The sequence below is a fragment of the Nilaparvata lugens genome, chromosome 5, assembly GCF_014356525.2.
Source record: "Nilaparvata lugens isolate BPH chromosome 5, ASM1435652v1, whole genome shotgun sequence".
NCBI classification, from domain to species: Eukaryota; Metazoa; Arthropoda; class Insecta; order Hemiptera; family Delphacidae; genus Nilaparvata; species Nilaparvata lugens.
The window spans coordinates 27,084,106-27,103,878 of NC_052508.1; the positions used below are offsets into that span (position 1 = coordinate 27,084,106).

The following is a 19,773-nucleotide window of genomic DNA, read 5'->3' on the forward strand; positions in this document are numbered from 1 at the left end:
CTAGTTGGAATATAATTTAAACCACAATACCTGAATGAAAGATGCGGTTTGCTTGACGTCCTCGGTGAGAGCCTTGGCAGTGGCGACCAGCTGATCGAGTGCGTCGGGCAGTTGGTTCCCATCGCTGTCGACTCGACACAATTGGTCGACCGACCAGTTCATCGACTCCAGCGAGTTGCACGTTTCCTGCACCAGCTTGTCACCTGTGCGCAGCGCTTTCACCAGCGGTTGCAGCTTCCCACACAAACCTGTAATCAATATTCACTAGATAAGGCAAGGCAAACAGATACAATATTCACAAAAGAAAAATAGACAATCACCCAAAGAAAGTTCTGTTTGTAAATTTTGTCACATAAATAGTCCATATACTAAGGATAGATGCAAATTTTATTTCAAACTAAAGCATTCCACTTCAAAATTGCAATTTGAAGTTGAATTATAGATTTTTAATTTTGTTAGATGGTCCAATAGATTCAATGAGTATCCTTGAAACCAGACCTAAATGTAATAATTGTATTCAACGGTAAATTATGTGAAATAATTTAAAGGAATTAACAGGTTCACAAATTTTCGAGGAATGAAAACTGATTTTGTTGAAGCAGTAAAACCAGTTACTAGAACAAAAAAATGTTATTCGATGAACTTTTAAAAACTTTGAAGACTATAAATATACAAACCTAGTAGTTTTCAGCATTGTAAAACACTAATAATTAAGTACACCAAATCAGGACATTATGGGCCTCAACTTAAATCTTATTTCATCTTATTCACAATCACAAATCATTATATTATACAATAATATGATTCGGGGAAGATAACAGACAAAGCCCAAACTTTTATTTCTGTCAAATTTTGATGAATAAAAGTTACGAAAAAAATAATAAGGTTATGATTCCTACTTTCAAGTCCCATTTTCACTTCAAAACTAACGACTAAACTAAAAATTTTTAATTTTGATGTTTGAAAAATAATTAAAACAACAACAATATTATTCCACTCAAATCTCTAATTGGAAATCTTTGAGGAACACAACTTTACTATTAGCACAAACATTTTACTTAACTATAAATGTAGTTATTTTCAAATGACTAGATGTCAAGTCTATTTTCAGTTGAACTTTGAGTTTGTTCAAACTGAGTTTACATCTTTCAATGTAAATACTTTTTAGAAAAGAATTAACATTTGAAATTGTCGTTTGCATGACAGGCTAATTCCTTGTCAATGTGATTGAGGAACTTGATCAATTGAAAGCTTACTCTTATCAGCAGCTTTGGCAGCATTTCCTAGAGCTCCTTCGCCAAATTCGGCCAAATCGTGAAGAGATGTACGAAGCCTTAGCACAGCTAGTTTAATGTCCATGAGACGAGGTTCGAGTCTTTCTTTTTCTCTCCATTGTGGGCCAGCATAGCCCAGTAGCCGCGATATGGCTGAGGTGGCTTCTGTTTCGAGCCGAGCCAGCGATTCGAGCGCCGAGCCCAGTTCCAAAGGCAACTCTCGGGGCACTGGATTCGTCGGAGGAACATCATACAACTGCAAACAATTACAAACTTTCCATTATACTTTTGAATAGAGTTTACTGAAGCACACCAGAAAAAATGGTCATACAGTATTACTAGATATTCAACGTCAGTTTTTTAAACAGAGTTCACATAAGCACGCCAGAAAAAGTAGTTATAAGGTCATAGTAATACAGTAGTCGAAAAGTCATACAGTATTACTAGATATTAACTTTAGTTACATACACATATTTCTTATTTCATCTATTACAAGATTTTTATGGCCTATTGTTATTGTAACTTAATGGTTAATAAAATCAACTTTTACTCTTTTAAGACCCTATGAATTTTATCTCAGTCTTGTCAGAGAACACAATACTGTAGTTCTCAATCTTCCAAAGGAAACAATATTATTAGGCGCCATATTAGTTCTATTATAAGGTAGTGCAGTAAGTATAACATTGTAAATTCATAGTATAAATGATGACTTTTTCAACACAACGAATGTTCAGGTCAATTATTTTTAAAAATTTCACTCTGTGAATAGTAGATTAAGACTATATATTTGATTGAGTATGACCAACATTTCCGTATCTGTCATTACTAATAACTGCCAAATAAATGAAATCTACAATTGATTAAACTTTGTATTCATCAAAACTGATGTTCACATGAAGACGTGCACATTACGTTGTGTACGTTCTGTGTACAGTAAATTGTTCCAGTTCCAATCGTAAATTGTTCCATCACGTGACTAGTGCAAAATGTTTCCATGGAACGCCATTTCAAAATCGTTGGTTCAAGCTTTTGGCGCGCACATATAAAGTTGATTTACACTAAAATGTGTCGTTTAGCTGAATGAAGAATGTTGTGAATGAAGAAAGGCTGTTTTACAAACCTACCGTCTAGAAAAGTGTAAATTTCTTTTATTCCATTACTCTCAAATTTTCTATCGAGAAAAATTCATTTAATGAATGGTTATCAAACATCATATTGTTGGTTAATATGTATTCTATGCATATTGGTTGCATTGGTTATATGTTATGGTGAACAAACTATCAGCGCATGCGCAGAGAAGCAAGCAGACTACAATAATCAACCAATGAGAGCTCAGATAGTTGGAACTGTACCAGGTCGGACAATTTACCACACTTCGACTGTGGGGCAGGATTTTGGAACTGGAACAGGTTTCTGGATCAGAATCTGTCAAAATTCCTCCCATGGAACGCGGAACTTTTTACTTGGTAAATTGTGAATCGGACAATTTACCACATTCCATGTACACAGAACGGGCCCATTGTTGGCTACAGGCCGGTTTAAGTAGAAGCATACAGCTGTTGCTGCGTTTACAACTAGTGGCAGTCCTGTTGGAGACACCAGAACGCCTCCACGCTTTTCTATTTAATCATGTACAATTATTACACTTTGTGAGAAGGCACAGCAGGCTTATGCCCAAAACTGTTCCTTTTCAAATTCATATTACTGTCTAAAGAAAATGTAGGTTAAGCTACTAGCACTTATTAAAATAGCAATTTACACTCAAAAAAAAAACAAATCTTCAATCAAAAATAGATATCATGAATGACTAAATATCACAGAATTAGAAACAATTACTCAATATTAAAATATTCCTCACTACACTACTCAAATTTGAATCACTTCCTCGTGACTGGTTCATCTTCATCTTTACACTTCGTCACTATATACCATATCATCATTTTACATCCTTTCATCATCTTATATCTATCTCTTCAACATTTTATCACTTTATCTTTCTAAAATCCTCTACATCTTAATATATAATACATCTGATAATCTAATATAGTGGTGATTGATTGCCTTTATTTCACCTTGGAGGGCGAATTTCATCTCCCACTTGACCCTCCTATACAATTCTAATGCAATAACAAGAGTAGATATCAATAATTACGTTTAATTAATGAAAAAAAAAAAATAGATAAAACTATTTGATAGTGGATATAAAGCGAGCGATGACCTATAGTGAGATTCTTATAAACTACCAGCGTTGGTTGAATGGGACGCATCGATGTCATTTATAAGGAATACTGACTATCCGAAGATAACACATGGGTGATAACTGAGATAACAGCGGACTTTTGCCAATGAAGGGTATTGAAGGGTATTCACCTGTTGAGAGTGTGGGGCGGTGTAGGAGGGTCGACTGCGGGGAACATCGTACTCGGGCGCCAGACTGGACCGGTTGGATCCGGACAGTGAGTCGGTGGTGAGTGAGCTCAGAGAAGACGACGGAGTGAGCACAGCCAACGGCCGCGGCACGTCGTAGCAGTCACCAACACGAGTCGTAGGCGTGTCATAGCAGTCGCCGACACGTGTCGTTGGCGTGTCGTAGCAGTCACCAACACGTGCCGTTGGCGTGTCGTAGCAGGCGCGGGGCGTGCGAGGCGTGTCGTAGCAGTCACCCCCCAAACTGTCTCCGCTGCTCGGTCTTGACGTGCGGCCTACAAACATATGTTATACGATTGTGATACATCCCTTATAACCAGACCAATGAAAGAAGATAATATGGTGAGCTTGTTCTCACTTATACTACAATTACTGATAAATCTATGGTATGATTCAGCTGAATAAGCCTTCTTATTTCAATGGATACCTGTCTCCTGTCTTAGTTATTGAATTTAGATATTTACCTGAGCTGCCGTCAACTACAGTGATGTGGGTTGTTGGAGGAACATCATACCGCGCTTGAGAATTATTCCTGTTGGGTGGCATGTCATACAGGTACACGTCTCCAAACTTTTGCGGAGTTAGAACCTGCACAAATCAAACAATAATACAATGTCTTGCATAGATGTATTTATTTACAAGCATAAATACAGATTCGGAAACAACAGGGTTTGACAGCCCATAACTGTTTTCGATTCAGAAATACTGTTCAAAGAAAAACTAAAACTACAATACAGTATGAGAATGAAATAGAATATGAAAATTCAATCGATAGTACAATTTGAACTATATTATAGAATATAAACGTATAGGCTTTTCAATGAGACAATATTTTCTGAAAATTGGCATATTGCTAATAGAAGAGAAAAATACTTAATTTTGCAACTATATCTATTACCACTGTCAATTTCAAAATTGTCATTTTACAATAATTATTCTTGGACCAAACTTCACCACCTCAATATAAATTATGGTTCATCACAAGGCAAGGTTCTAACAGCAATCAACTATTCAAAATACAAAATTTATTGTATGATTGAAAATCTGTTTCAATAGTTCCTTTTTAATGGTCATAAATGAAGCAACACACTAAGACAGTGAGGAGTTGAATGGAAAACCACAAAAGTTTCGCGTGGATTGGATTAAAAATGTATTGTTAAACACTGGATCTTATCAACCGGTAAGCTGCTGAATAATAATCCGCTAGAGATTGTTGGTATGGATTGTTAGATACCTTGTTGGGTTGCACGTGCCAACTGCGGCGCTTCCCTTGTCGCTGCAGGATGGACACATCCAAATCACAGCCTTGACCACCTTCGTAAACTCCAGCTATCAAACGTAATCGATTCCCAGGACAAATACCCTGTTCACAAAATTAAATTCAAATTTTGTTCAAACATTTACTTGGCACTGAACAACATTACACGTTCTATTTGTATTTGTCTTACAATATGGATAATGATAGAATGTTTTAATTTGTTTGACATTTTACAGACTAAGTAACTTTTAAGAGACCTAGCAGGATAAAACCTCATTAAACTCTACCCTGATGTGAAACATGTTTTAGAATTTTTCCATAATTGAATTACTGCAGAATATTTTGTCGTTGACAAAGCACTATTTTTTTAGTAAACGCTGGTATTGTGTATTATTACATGATGTAATTTTTAAGGTATTTACACACTTGGCTACGTTATGCTGAAAAACGTCCTTGGAAGACGTAGCCGTCCAATGTTACGAATATGTTCCGTTCACACCAGCGTAGCGTAGCTTTCATTATTGAGAGATAGGACGGCTACGTCTTCTGAAGAAGTATTTCAGCTTAGCGTAGACAGGTGTGTAAAGACCTCAAGGAAATGACACGTCACGTCAGTTCGATGTGGTAGTTGCAGTCAGTTTGATTGTGAGCAAATCGATCCAACAGAAGATTAGAATCAAGTCTTGTCCAACTCAACGTGTGAACGATACATAAATAATAATTTTAGTTGCTGATGGAGGATGAAGGGAGAACTACAAAAAAGAAAAACTAAATATTCAATTTATTTTTATAATTGAATGAAATTATGGTTGCATACCTGTCTGCCCCTAAGCGAGCAAAGCCACCATCCCTCGATGCCACCGGTATTCTGTTCGAGCACAGTAAGCAGGTCCCCCTTGCGAAACGCCAACTCATCCGGCGACTCGGCTATGTTGTCGTATAGGGCTCGCGCCACACAATTCTATAACAAACACAACATTTTCCTTTTATAATATGCTTTGCTTTCCATTCTTAATATTGCAATTACAGTAGTTTAGAGATATACACTTCAGACGAAAGTTCTTGATATTCACATTTAGGAATCTGCAGAAGGAATTTTGTTTTAATACTGTTGTAACAAATAATGATAAATTTTATGGATGATGGTGACTCTATGATGATCACTGAAAATTTGAATAATATTGAAATATATTAGTATGCCAGATATAGCATAAAGATAGATGTGCTATCTTTTATCTATGCTACAACTTAGGAAGGTATATCCAATTTTAAGAAGGTATTTACCTATATGATCAAATGTTCAATTGAAAGTAGATTTTTTATTACTATCAAATTTTGTAAAACTTTTAAGTGAAAAAAAAAACACTCACATTCTTTGATGTGGCGATGTCCGTTTCGCCATTTGTATGCATTTTGTTTTTATAAACCCTCAATGATTGACAAACTACTACAAAAAATTAAAAACAACAAAAACAATCCGCAAAACTCTGACAAATACAACACTGATAATCATACAGCATTCACCACCTTCACATACCACAACAATAAAACTTACAAAATAGCAGCATCATTCAAGAAAATGAAATACAAGGTTGCATACATAACAAAAAACTCACTGAGAAAACTCTTGTCCTCACACAACACCTCTCAAAATCAATACAATAGATCAGGAATTTATAAGCTAAATTAAATTGTAAATATTGCAGCAAATTTTACATAGGTAAAACAGCTAGAAATTTCAATGTAAGATTCAAAGAACACACAAGAGCCTTTATCCATCCTTCCTCCCATTCCACCTTTGCAGAACACATTATCTCCAATGACCACACACACCCTGACATAGACAACAACCTCGAAAATACTTGACTATTCCCACAAAAACAGAAAATTAAATGTACAAGAACAGTTTGAAATATACAAACACACCAAACAACAGCCAAACAATATTCTAAATGACCAAATCAACTTTTCCTCCCACACCCTGTTTGACAAACTCATTTTAATCCTCCTCCATTAACCGCCAAAACTCCCCTCCACCCCCACTCTGACCAAATTTCACCCTCATAACCTTAAACAATTCAGTTTCTGTTTGGCTTGAAAATGTGCAATACCAGCACGAAACGGACGTCGCCACATCAAAGAATGTGAGTGTTTTTTCACTTTAAAGTTTTACAAAATTTAATAGTAATAATGAGTGAATAAATAATAATAATAGAGTGAAAACAAGATGGATAACCAACAACGAATAGATTTTTTAGGTAATTTCTGTCAATATGATTAATAAATAAATAAACAATAGCAATTGATCACAGCTTGATTAATTGACGATTCTTCAAAAAATATGAGACGGTATTCACAATTTAGATTGATGTAAGCATAAATATTGGTACTTCAAGTATTTACTGTTATAATTTATTACTACTATATAGTCATATAGGAATACTGTACATAAAATTCATTGATGAAATCAATAGAAAATATTAATTACAACCAATTCTCTATTGTTATGAATCTCGGAATCTTTCAACTTTGGAGTACAAAGTTTGATTGCTTCTAGTTTCAATTTACATTAGAGAATAAAGAACGTGACTGAGAACAAGTCACGGTAATAATCTATTTGAAATGACATGACATCTCAGAATTTTCCACTTGTTTTTAGAGGTCAAAAACCTCAAAACTACTGCGCCATAAAAATCATTACAATTGAATAATTGTGAAAGATATCCAGATTTTTAAAAATGAGAAATTGTCCATGAGTTTACATGATTGCTTGTAAGTTGTAATGAGACTAACTGTGGGTTCACTGGACGGTATATAGTTACAACAGCATAAAGAATATCAAATAGCACGTCGAAACATTCATGAATGATTTGGTGAATCTTTTTTTAAAGATAAGAGATCAAATAAAACATTAATGCTGAATAATGAATCTATAGAAAATACTGTACTGTCGTCTTTAATATTTCAAATTGTCTTGACCTTCTAAGAGTTCATGTGAATCATGCACTAGTAGCCTCTAGCTGCATCAGGAATTGCAATCTTTTCCATGAGATCTGGATCAAGTTCTCCTAAATTGAAAGAACACTTTAAATATTCGGTAGAAACGAAATATTCTTCTATAGTGAGATTCACGTTATAAAGTCAGCACCTGATTAGCATTAGTTTACTATACTTCTCTGTCATTGGACAAAGCAGATAGCTCTTTCCTCCGCAACGTTGCTAAATCGTTTTCTGGCTATGAAGAGATAATGAACTACCCGAATATTTCATCTCAATTATGAAAGTTTATTTTCTATATGATTGATTATTATCAACAAGAATCAACAATAATTAATATTAGGTCAGATATAACTTGAACCATGGCTATGTAGGCCTACTATAGAAGGAAGTGGATACTGAGAACGGTAACAATGCAATCCTATCATTTCTACTGTCTTTATGACGTAGTGAATCTCACAAGTTAAAACAAAAAAAAAATATTTAAAAACGTCATAAAACGTGGAGAATACATTTCTTGAGGAGTGGATCAAAAACTCTTTACAAAATGATATGATTCAAAGTTGACATAAGATTTTCATGACGTAAAACTGACTGTATGATAGACAGTTTCGACAGACATGTGCTCATGAGAAGAAACTGAATTGGATTAATAAAAAATCAATACGCAGCCATGATGCACGTTAAATGCTATCTTCATCATATTTATAGCTTCCAGCATCCGGCTCAAGTGAGTTCTGTGCAAACATTATAGGTCTCTTTCCCACTGCTATAAAGATATGAAAATGCATTACAGATGAAGGACATGAATAGCTATAGTGTACAGTGCAATATAGTGTGCACTTGGGATTCAGAGTCAAGTATTTACACAGTATGAGAATACATAGTACAGAAAGCTGTATTATTTTTCAAATTTAAAGTTTCAAAATTCAATGCAAAACATTCAAATAACGTGCTTGGGATACAATCAATTCAAATTCATAGTATCATAAAAAGTATGATGAACTTCTAGAGATATTACAGTAATGAACTGTTGCCCAAAATGTTTCAGGATGATATTATATTGATAGAATCATACTTTCATAGTAATTGGGCCATCAATTTCATATTCCATTATGAAGCATGTAATATCAGTTTCAGTTTAAAATTATTGGTTGCATTGTTCTTTAGTTGTATTGTGAGCCCCGTATAAAATGTATACAATAGTACAGTTTTTCGGAAATAACATTTTTGGATTTTTTAATCTATTGATAACATCTGAAGGTACAATAGTCTTGGAAAAAAATTATTCTATCAAAATTCGGGAGGAATATTTACGATGAGCCTGTTGTTCCCATTCGATCATTGCATAATTTTTACTTGTGCAGTAGGTATCAATGAAAGAAGAATTATGCAAAGAATGTATTGTTCTTCTGAAGCTGAAATATAAAAAGGCGAAGTTGTTTATATAATTTAGTATTACATTCATAATGAATAAAAGATTAAGACCAGCTTACTTTCAATAGAAATATTTAAGTCCAAATGTTACTTGAAAATTTTCAAGGACAGGAACACAAACGAATCAGTTCAAAAAGGAAAATAAGTGCCGGTACACGTGTTTTCTCAAACAGAATCTATGGCGTGAAACGTGAAAAAAGTGAGTTTCCGTTTTTATTTTGTCTGACATCCACGACCAGACGACAAAGAAGAGGCCACTGGCCAACATCACAACTTGCAGCTATATTTAAAGACGCCTATAAAAATTAACAGGCCACGATACATTAAGGCTGCAACAAAGGTGATGGTGGAGTGTGGAGACGTCGTTCGATATGGATCACTAACATCTTTGGCAATGACTAGAATTAATTCACAGTAATATGATTCAATAGATTCAAACACAATGCTCCTGGAATAAAATCAAGAATATTGGCAACAGTCAATGAAGTAGGTAAGCATTGCTCACTTTATAAGATATCTTAGAATTTTAAATATTTTCAGACTTAAGAATACTCTGATATGGAATAAACATGGATTCTAGGGACTTTTCTGCGTTATTCTGATTTCGGGCAATCATTGACTCATTGAAGTTTTGACCACAGCACAATCACATCGATACGGCCACCCCGTTTTTTGGAGGAAACGATAAGCCGTGGTTCCCGACTACCTGAAAAGTAGTCGTCATCTCTCATCATCATTCCTCTCACTCATTACCCACGCACAAGCTTAAGAGCTTATGTGGGCATCACCCTCAGTATTATTATCATTTATTATTGAAACTATAAGAAAATTGTCTAAAAAGAGAAATGTGGGATTATCTTCATTGAACCATCAATCAAGTTACTATCCATTCAACCTAAAATTTCAATATCTATAATTTTGAAAAGATATCATCAATAATGATTCCATCAAAAGATGGTAGCCAGAACACCTCTCCACCAGAGTGTATAATGTAATACATTCTAAATCTCTGCTTCCCACCAATGAGTCACTGCTATAATTGAGTTTTATATTTGAAAATACTATACTGTCCACGAAATGTAATAAACAGAACAATATTATCAACATTTAAACTTGTATTCCTTGATAAATTAGATAATTTAATTTAAGTTATTCTCAAAATATGTTTATTCGATAATAAATTGTAGCCAAATTGTTTTTGTATATGATTTATCTTATGTATTTTTTCATTTTATTTATTCACGATACAAATGACACTGATGTTATTACATTGGTAGATAAAATAATAAGGTAGTCCTTGTGCTATTTTTCTTCCAAATTTATAGGTGATGACACAGTCCAAAATAAGGTTAGAATTTAACGTGTACAATTTCTATACAATTCTAGTCCAAAATAAACATGGAAACTATAAATTTTGAATTTAGATGGCTTGAATTAATAAATTTATTAGAAATATTCCACTCAATTACCACTTGTAACGATCTAGTATTGAGTTATTTAGGAAAATTTGGAACCATGGGAATCTAAACAATGAGATTTGAATAATATCCATCACTAATTAGTCTTATTTTCCCCTTTGTAACTTATCGATTTGACACTTTAGGACACCGAGCTCCCCAATGTTTGAATTGACAATTTTTATAAAATTCAACGACTGAAGTTTAATCAAGATCAACGACTGAGACTGATCAAGTGAATAGGCCTACTTTCTTGTCCGGTGTCTGAACAAGCTTCAGGTGCAATTAATAAACATTTATCTCAGGTAATCAAATTATCAACAAAACATTTAAGAAGCAATTGAATTAGGCATTGGAATAAATCTGCACTTAAAGACCCACATCATGACCTAGAATCAAGGCAGTAGTTTGGAATATTAAAGTTTGAATGTACGAGTAGAGGGGAGAGGGGAGAGGGTTCAAGCAGCTAGAGAGAGCTCAGAGCTGAACTGGATTGTAGCAGATTGAATAAACAAAGGTGGATGTGGGAGTTCGTTTAGCAGTCAGTAATGAGCGACCGAACCTTTCAACTATAAATCCGACCACACTCTGTCGTGCACCTCAATAAATCATATCAACTATATTATCATAAATCATAGGTATTGTATTAGGACACATACATTTCAAGCCTAGCAAAATAATGTGCTCAACTTCGACGAATTTTAAGGTTACACACTCAATTTTAGTAGTCTATTGATATTTTGGAATTCAGTTTTACTACTCTTCTTCAATTAATGTTCTTTACTTAAATAATGAACAATGGAAGTAAAATTAGTTTAATTGTTGGTAGAAAAGTATTGTATTTATAAAGATATATTTGGAACAAGATTTGTTCACAAAAATAATTGTTTTTTTTATTGATATTATTCAATCACATTGGATAGAGGATCCTTGATTAATAAAAAAGCTAACTGATCCACCAATCCCATTCCGACTGACCTATCTTGTGTTACTGATATTTTATCTGTAATCTCCAACTCATCACAAAATCATTTTCAAAATAAAACTTGAAAAGATCATTTCAACAGACAATCGTATTGAACGAAAAGAAACGAAATTAAACAGCCGTTGAAAAATTCAATAGTTAACACAACACAAGGCGAATCAATAAATTTATTTCAGACGAATGCCAGAGAAGAATGCTTTTCATTGTTTATTTTTTCCTGTCTACCTTTAGAACGAGAAGCACGTTTCATTCGTTTTTTTCTTTTTTAATCATTCGGTCGGTAAATATAGAGCTGACCAGCCAAGTACTTCCTCACTTGGATATAAATATCCTTTTTCTAAAACCAGAATATTTGTTTCCCTAAAAGGAAGTTGAATCAGGCTGCATATGGCATAGTATTTACTTGTTATAGTAGTGACGTAGAAAAATCCACAATCCGTTACAGTGGAGTTCCAAGTTTGCGTCATTTTTTTCTCGGAAACTTGCTCTTCCATCTGGCGTCACTAACTAGTTTTAGACTATTAGAATATTACAAGCATAATGTGAACTGGAGTGACGTCTGTAATCATTCTCATGATTCATCCACCTTCTCTATCACTGAGAAATAATGCACTGTGAGTAAAAGACAAATTCTGATAAATCACTTTTCATTTCATCAACTCAAGTGCCAAATCAATATAGAATGCAATCGAGTCATTTCAAGGTTCTCAAATAGATAAGTATCTTGGTTTATATTGATTGATTATTGGTTTATATTGAGCTTCTTACTGCGATTCAATTTTCGTCAAGGTGGAATTTCAACTTCAACAGGTCCAAATTTAAAATATTATAAATAAAAATACTTGATAAATACCAAAATATCAAATCTAGAATAAATTTAGATACTATTAATCACAGACAAAATAAGTAATATACTTCCTCAATGTATTAATGCACGCGTCGCTATTAAGAGGAAATTTATAAGAAAATCTATAAACCTGATAAAAACAGCCAGTATGCCTATTATTTAGAACTTCTACCTTCCATTTTCACCCTAATATTCCGTTGAAAATTTAAAAGCTCTATTTCCGTTTTTTAAGTAAAATTACTACAAATAAGTAGGCCTAATATTATCCTTTTCACGCTTGCGTCCGGCAAAATTCAAAAATATCAACCTGGAGTAGGTAGTGATTTGGTATAAGAAAATAATCACTCCGTAGAACATTTGAATACTGTAAAGGATATTGGAATTACCCAAATAATTTCCAAATCTGTACCCTCGAAGTATTGATTAATCCATCTTTGAGTTTCAAGATAAATTATGTTTTTGATATATTGCCTATTCTTGCACGACAAAAGAATGTAATACTACCAATTTATCTTCTTCTTATCTTTATTTAATTCAATTAGTTTCTCATCAATTTTGTAATTTCATTGAAGACAACTAACATGTAGGCCTTTAAGAAATATTATCGAGCATTATTAAAGTCTCTTTCAAGCCATAAGTCAGAACTTTCAAGTAATTCAGTTCAGCTTTCAAATTATTTTGAACTCATTTAAAATTATTCTTTCAAATTGATACTGTATCTAGTCATTTTTTATGCAAGAATACACTACAGAGAGAATTGTACTATCATTAAAGATTATAAATAAGAGTTGATTACTATTTTATATGAGAGTATACTGGTCTACAAGATATTTTAACTACAATACTTGGAGAACCCAACTGGCCAAAGTGAACATTTCTCACTAAATCAAGTGTAGATGTAGTTTATTTTGTATCCGTGATATTGAGCAGTTAATTATAAATATTAACAACTCACAGCCTGCAGAATACATATTATTGTTGAAATAAACATGAAATAAAATAAAAATAAGTACTATGACTGAAGTTTGATAAAAGCATGAGTTTCTTTATTAAACTGCCAATAAAATTCATGTTTGGGAGCATGCATAAATCGGTATTCTCAAATAAAAAAGATTAGTGTTTTGTGAGCTTTGACACCTCCATATTTGTGAAAAACTATTTTCACAAAATTTGCAATGGCCTGTCTAAAAAATGAGAAAAAATAGGCTTTCTTTGAATTTTTCATTATTAGAATATTTATTTCAAAATTAGAGTACCTATAAATTGTAGTAAGTTACTTATACTGTGAAGTATAGGATCAACTTGAATAAAGAAATCCATCTTTGACAGTAGATTGCGGCGGTGAATCTATTTGGAAGTAAAGTGTAAAAATTATTCAGATGAGTTTGGTATGTCTTGCCAAATCCTGATCGAGCGTTATACAATACATAACATACGAATGTGAAATTATCCGTTTTATACAAATAATATTTTTTCTGAGCAAGCAAAGATTTAAGCTCTTCCATCATAAAAAATATACGGAGAAGAATATTCACAATGTGGTGAACGAATTCGAGGAAACTCGGTGAACGTTGGAACATCGGCAACGGAACAAACGAGGACAAAACCTCGGCAGTCGCCGCGCACATCAAAGTGAAAAAAAACAAAATGGCAGCTATAAGGATAACCGCTGAGTTTTGGACATTTCAAATACGACATTATTTTGTAGTCTCCTATCATCCAGGAACAATACCCTAGAATGTTCGTCACTACTTCTGAAACACCCTGTATTAAAAATAATATAAATGGACAATTTAATACTGTATTGTGTATTATACATTATGTACACAATAACATGTTATTTCAATAACAGGGTAGAATACATCAGACAGAGCACTAAACAATCAACATTGTGAATGAGCGATTTTTGGACAGAGTTATTCTGCATATAGGTGATCTCAACTCGCCAACATTGTGTGATTTGACATTTGACTATGCTAAACTTTTTCTTGCAAGTTTGAGAATGTTCTTTTGAACAATTTAAGCTTTCAAGGCTGATTTTTCTCAATTATTCTCGAGTGAAGTGGATATAGTAAATAGAATCAATGATCATAACATGTTGTTCACAGCCAAAAACCTTATGCAATATCAGACTGAGATCTGATTACAAAACATGGGATTTGTAATTTGTACTATATACTTATCTTCTTCTTCTTCTTTGGCTGTGCCTTATCCCATTTGAATCGGGTCGGCATTCCTTCCTCTTAGTCTGCCTCTCCACAAAGCCCTATCCAATGCTTCCTCTCTCCTCCCTCCCGCAAGTCAGCCGCTATTCTATCTCCCCACCTCATCCTAGGTCTACCTCGTCCTCTCAGACCATCCAAAACCAAATCCTGCACTCTTCGTCCAACATAATCCTCTTCCCGTCGCTGTACATGCCCAAACCACCTCATCCTTGTCTCCTGCATTTTCTTTCCCAGTGGTCCAACTTTTACAGTGCCTCTGATCAATTCATTTCTTATTTTATCTCTTCTTGTAACCCCACACATCCTCTTAACATTCTCATCTCAGTCACTTCCATCTTTCGTTCCTGTTTCTTTGAAATGGGCCATGTTTCTGTTCCATACAGCATAGCTGGCCTCACAACTGATCTATACACTTTTCCCTTCATTTGACAATTCACTCTCTTATTACAAAGAACACCGCTCATTTTTCTCCAGTTCATCCATCCACAATTTATTCTATGCTGTATTTCCACATCAAGCCCTCCATCTCTCTGTACACTTGAACCCAGGTACTTAAAACTTGCAACTGGTTGGAGTTGGTTTCCTTCAAGCTGTAAGGGTAGCCCATCATTGTTTCCCAATACCATGTAGTCTGTTTTTGATCAGCTAATTTTTAGTCCCCTTTCCTCCAAAGTCTTCCTCCAGCTTTCCAGCCTTTCTTCCAACTTATCTTTGGTAGGTTCACAGAGCACGATGTCATCTGCAAATAGCATGCACCATGGTGCTGGCCTCTTGACTACAGCACCCACGACATCCATGAGCAGATCAAACAGATATGGGCTAAGTGCTGAACCCTGGTGAAGGCCAACTTGCACAGGAAAATCTTGTGTCCTTCCCACACTGGTTCTCACTCGAGTGATGGCTCCCTTGTACATCTCCTGCACCAATTGAACATACTTCTCAGGCACACCTTTTCCTCTCATACTTCGCCAAATCTCTTGCCTGGGCACCCTGTCATAGGCTTTTTCCAGGTCAACAAATGCCATGTGCATACTTTAATATATACTATATACTTATACAGGGTGATTCATAATTATGGTAAAATATTTTAATACGTGATAGTAGAGGTAAAAATAAAAAAAAGTTCATATAAACATATATCCATAAACGCTTCATTAGCGAGCTATACAGGATGAAAGATTTCGCCCGGAATTCAGTTCCTCTGGTGAAATACACCGATGCTGAATTGTTTGGGGACTAGTTTTTGAAAAACTTATGCTGGATTCATATGGAAAAATATCAGAAAAATTGAATAAAACTAGTCTGGAAGCTGTAGTGTGAGTAGTTTTTGAGAAAAAAGTTGAAATATGCAAAAAATTTAAGTAGAAAAACACAGACTTCTACGTTTGATGCCCAATAACTTTCTTTAATGACCAGTAAACAAATATTTTTTCGCAATAAAAATTGTAGAGAATTTAATTCTGAAAAGAATTATGTAAGCTGTGTAAACTAAATTCAAATAAAAGTTGAATAAAATGTATTCTTATGTAGTACATTACATCATAAAAATTTGCTGTTTTATGAGGAGAGAACTAATAACTCATAGGTTGTAGCTGATTGCAAATAAAACATGGATTTTAATAACAGCTGGTTTAAAACAGCTGATTTATTATGTTTTAAATAAGAAAATATTCAAATGAAATTATCAGCTGAAAATTATTTTCAGAAATACTTTAGCTCACTGTTGACTACTGTAACCGCGCTGTGTTTTTTGTTTAATCTATTAACCAGTTATTTGTAACCATTCTACTTTGCTTCCGTGTTGAGTGTTAACTTTTTAAAAAATGGCAGGTAATCTCAGACATTATTCATACTCCGAATTAGCTGACATGCATTTAATGTATGGAGTGGGACACTACTGTAATAGTACTGAAGCAAGACGTTTGTATCAAGAGAACTTTCCTAACCGAATATGTCCAAGTTCAAGGTTTTTTGCCACTATTCATCAACGTCTGTCTGAAACAGATTCTTTGATATCCAAAGAGCACATTTATGCAGGCAGACCCCGATCTACTATGACTGTTGAGTTAGAAGAACAAGTTCTTAATGAAATTTATGAACATCCAGAGAAGAGCACAAGAGAATTGCCAGTGCAGTTTAATGTCAATCAATCTATTATTTGGAGGATACTAAAATAGCAGAAATTACATCCATACCACCTCCAGAAAGTTCATACTCTATTGCCACGAGACTGTATTCCCCGTGCTAGTATTTTCCAATGGTTTTTAGTGAAAATTGTTTACCCAAACTTTTTAACAACCGTTTTATTTACCGACGAGGCACACTTTACAAGAACTGCTATCGTTAACGTCCACAACCAACATATTTGGGCAGCTGAGAATCCTCATGCCATCAATCCTAATCTTTCACAACATCAGTTTTCAGTAAACATTTGGGCAGGAATCATAGGAGATCATCTACTTCTGTTTGAGCTTCCTCCCAGGCTTAATGGCATAATCTAACTAGTCTTTTGGTATAAGTTTAATGTCATTTAGATATGCTACTTTCATATAAGAAAAACTCTTCATAAAAACCCGAATATTTTATTTGCAATCAGCTACAACCTATGAGTTATTAGTTCTCTCCTCATAAAACAGCAAATTTTTATGGTGTAATGTACTACATAAGAATATGAACTTATGAGAACTGAATTCAGGGCAAAATCTTTCACCCTGTATAGCTCGCTAATGAAGCGTTTATGGATATATGTTTATATGAACTTTTTTTCTTATTTTTACCTCTACTATCACGTATTAAAATATTTTACCATAATTATGAATCACCCTGTATATTTTCTTTTTGTACACATTCAATGTTATCCTGTTCTATTCTCAAAAGGGACAAAGGGGAAAGTCAATTTTTTGGCCAACAAACTCTCAATGATGGGTGCAAAATCAGAGAAGAAAGCAGTAACATGGAGTCCCCCCGGGGTTCAGGGCTGGGTCCCATAATGTCCATCATCATGATAAATGACTTTGATTTGGATGGTTCAAGTTTGCTTTTTACCGATGACACTACAGTAATTGGTCGTGGAAATCGACCTCTTGAAGCCTATAGGCTAAACATTTTCACAAGACAAAAAATAGTTCTAAGCCAACGGACTGTTGCTGAATGAAGATAAAAACAGAGGAGATTATCCAAATGGTGTAGGCTAACAGTTACTTGCTCATGTGAGGGACATCTTGCTTCAACACAAGAGGTCTCTGTGTATATTGACATACAGCGATTTTGATGCCAATTGGAAAAACTACTTTTGTTGTCTAGGCCTTTTTACTCCTTTACATCAAGACTCATTAGGCAAACTTCACCGTGAGAGGTCGGATTCTTGGTCACAAAACATGAATTAGGGCAAATATCGACGTACCCAGATGTAAATTTTCCAAAGTAAAGAAATGTTGTCTGCACTAGCAAAAATTGAAGCTGAAGGGTAAAAGGGATTGAAAAGTAAAACATACAAAAATAAGTTCAAACTAGAATTCCCTTTACTCACTCAATTCTAATAATTATCAATCTTATAGACCCCTATGTTTATCTCTTAATTAAATTTAAGCTTGAACAAAAATAAAATTGGAGGCAAACTTTTGTGTACCGTAATAGCCTAGTACGTGAATAACAAAATAATATTTGAGATTATCCTGCACATAGGCTAATTTTTTTACTAATTGTATTGAAGGTTTACAAAGTCAATGACAATAATTGACAAACTCACCTTGAAAGCATAAATATCAAAAACCTAGTTGTTGACAGTACGGTAGTATAGGTAGCATAAAACCATCTGCTCCATTACTTCCATAATTTATAGTGAGATGCATTGAATTACAAGTTTTGTATTATTTAGCTTGAATTAGGAATGAAAAATATGTTTTAATAGTAGGAAATAGAATTAAATTATAGAATTAATCGGAAATGAAAACCAAATTAAGTTCATCCTCAAGGTAGTGTCAGATCTTAGCAGGACATTTGGAAATTTGTGATATCACTATTGATTAGCAAAAGAAATGCATGATATTATTCTAACCATTTACGAACTAGTTAATTAAAGTATCCATTTTAACTAGGTTTTTGCATAACCATACATAACTCACTTAAAAAAATGATCAATTAGGCCTAACCTACAATGAATAATAAAAATATCTTACTTGAGGACTAGCCGTGTTGACCATGTTATCTTCAATCTGCGGCATTCCTCATTACTTATGCACACCACTGTAATAAACTATACATCACAAAAAATTCACTCACTACAAAAAAATGTTTCAAATTAGCTATAAGCATCAAGCTTAAAACAAGATGTTTCTATCATTATCACTCTCTCACCATTCACAACAATTTGTGACAATGACAACTAAAGTACAGTACGGAGTACGCTACCTAAACCTGTCTCTGATCTGATTGCTGACGGGGGGAATCAGTGACACTGAAACCACCCTGAAACAGTATACATACAGTACGGAAACTTGGCTATATCCTGACGCCAAAATCCGCCATCTTGTTAGGAAGCGCCGCATTGTAATAGTATTGATGGTAGGTTCGGATCACTTCAATGATCCGGATCAATTGATCTCATTCACTGCCACGAGCCAATCAGAAGACCAGGATTGGAACTTCCCAAGGTCACGTGACGTGTTTAGTATTGGCGTCATGTAAAAAGCATTGGTTAGATAGGCGATTGATTACAAGTTTCCATTCTGTATTTTCTGTGACACTGACACTGAGGACAGACACAGTAGAGCCACAGTATACATACATTATGGAAACTTGGCTATATGGAAACTTGGAAACCCTGACGCAAAAATCCGCCATCTTGTTAGGAAGCACCGCATTATA

At 34.3% G+C, this 19,773-nt stretch overlaps 1 protein-coding gene across 2 annotated transcripts in view; it reads right to left on the bottom strand.

The window, feature by feature from the left end:
- LOC111045602 (breast cancer anti-estrogen resistance protein 1) overlaps positions 1 to 19,442 on the bottom strand; it is a 33,608-nt gene extending 14,166 nt beyond the window's left edge. For both annotated transcript variants that reach the window (XR_005571301.1, XM_022331049.2), the window contains exons 1-7: positions 19,086 to 19,442; positions 5,777 to 5,920; positions 4,936 to 5,064; positions 4,166 to 4,289; positions 3,645 to 3,976; positions 1,257 to 1,530; positions 31 to 248 (exon numbers count right to left, since the gene is read on the bottom strand). Coding sequence is in view for 1 of the 2 variants with exons in the window: in XM_022331049.2 (XP_022186741.1) it covers positions 31 to 248; positions 1,257 to 1,530; positions 3,645 to 3,976; positions 4,166 to 4,289; positions 4,936 to 5,064; positions 5,777 to 5,920; positions 19,086 to 19,130 (1,266 nt within the window). In the remaining variant the exon portion in view is untranslated. The remainder of the gene's footprint in view (positions 1 to 30; positions 249 to 1,256; positions 1,531 to 3,644; positions 3,977 to 4,165; positions 4,290 to 4,935; positions 5,065 to 5,776; positions 5,921 to 19,085) is intronic.
- Positions 19,443 to 19,773: the final 331 nt, after the last annotated feature.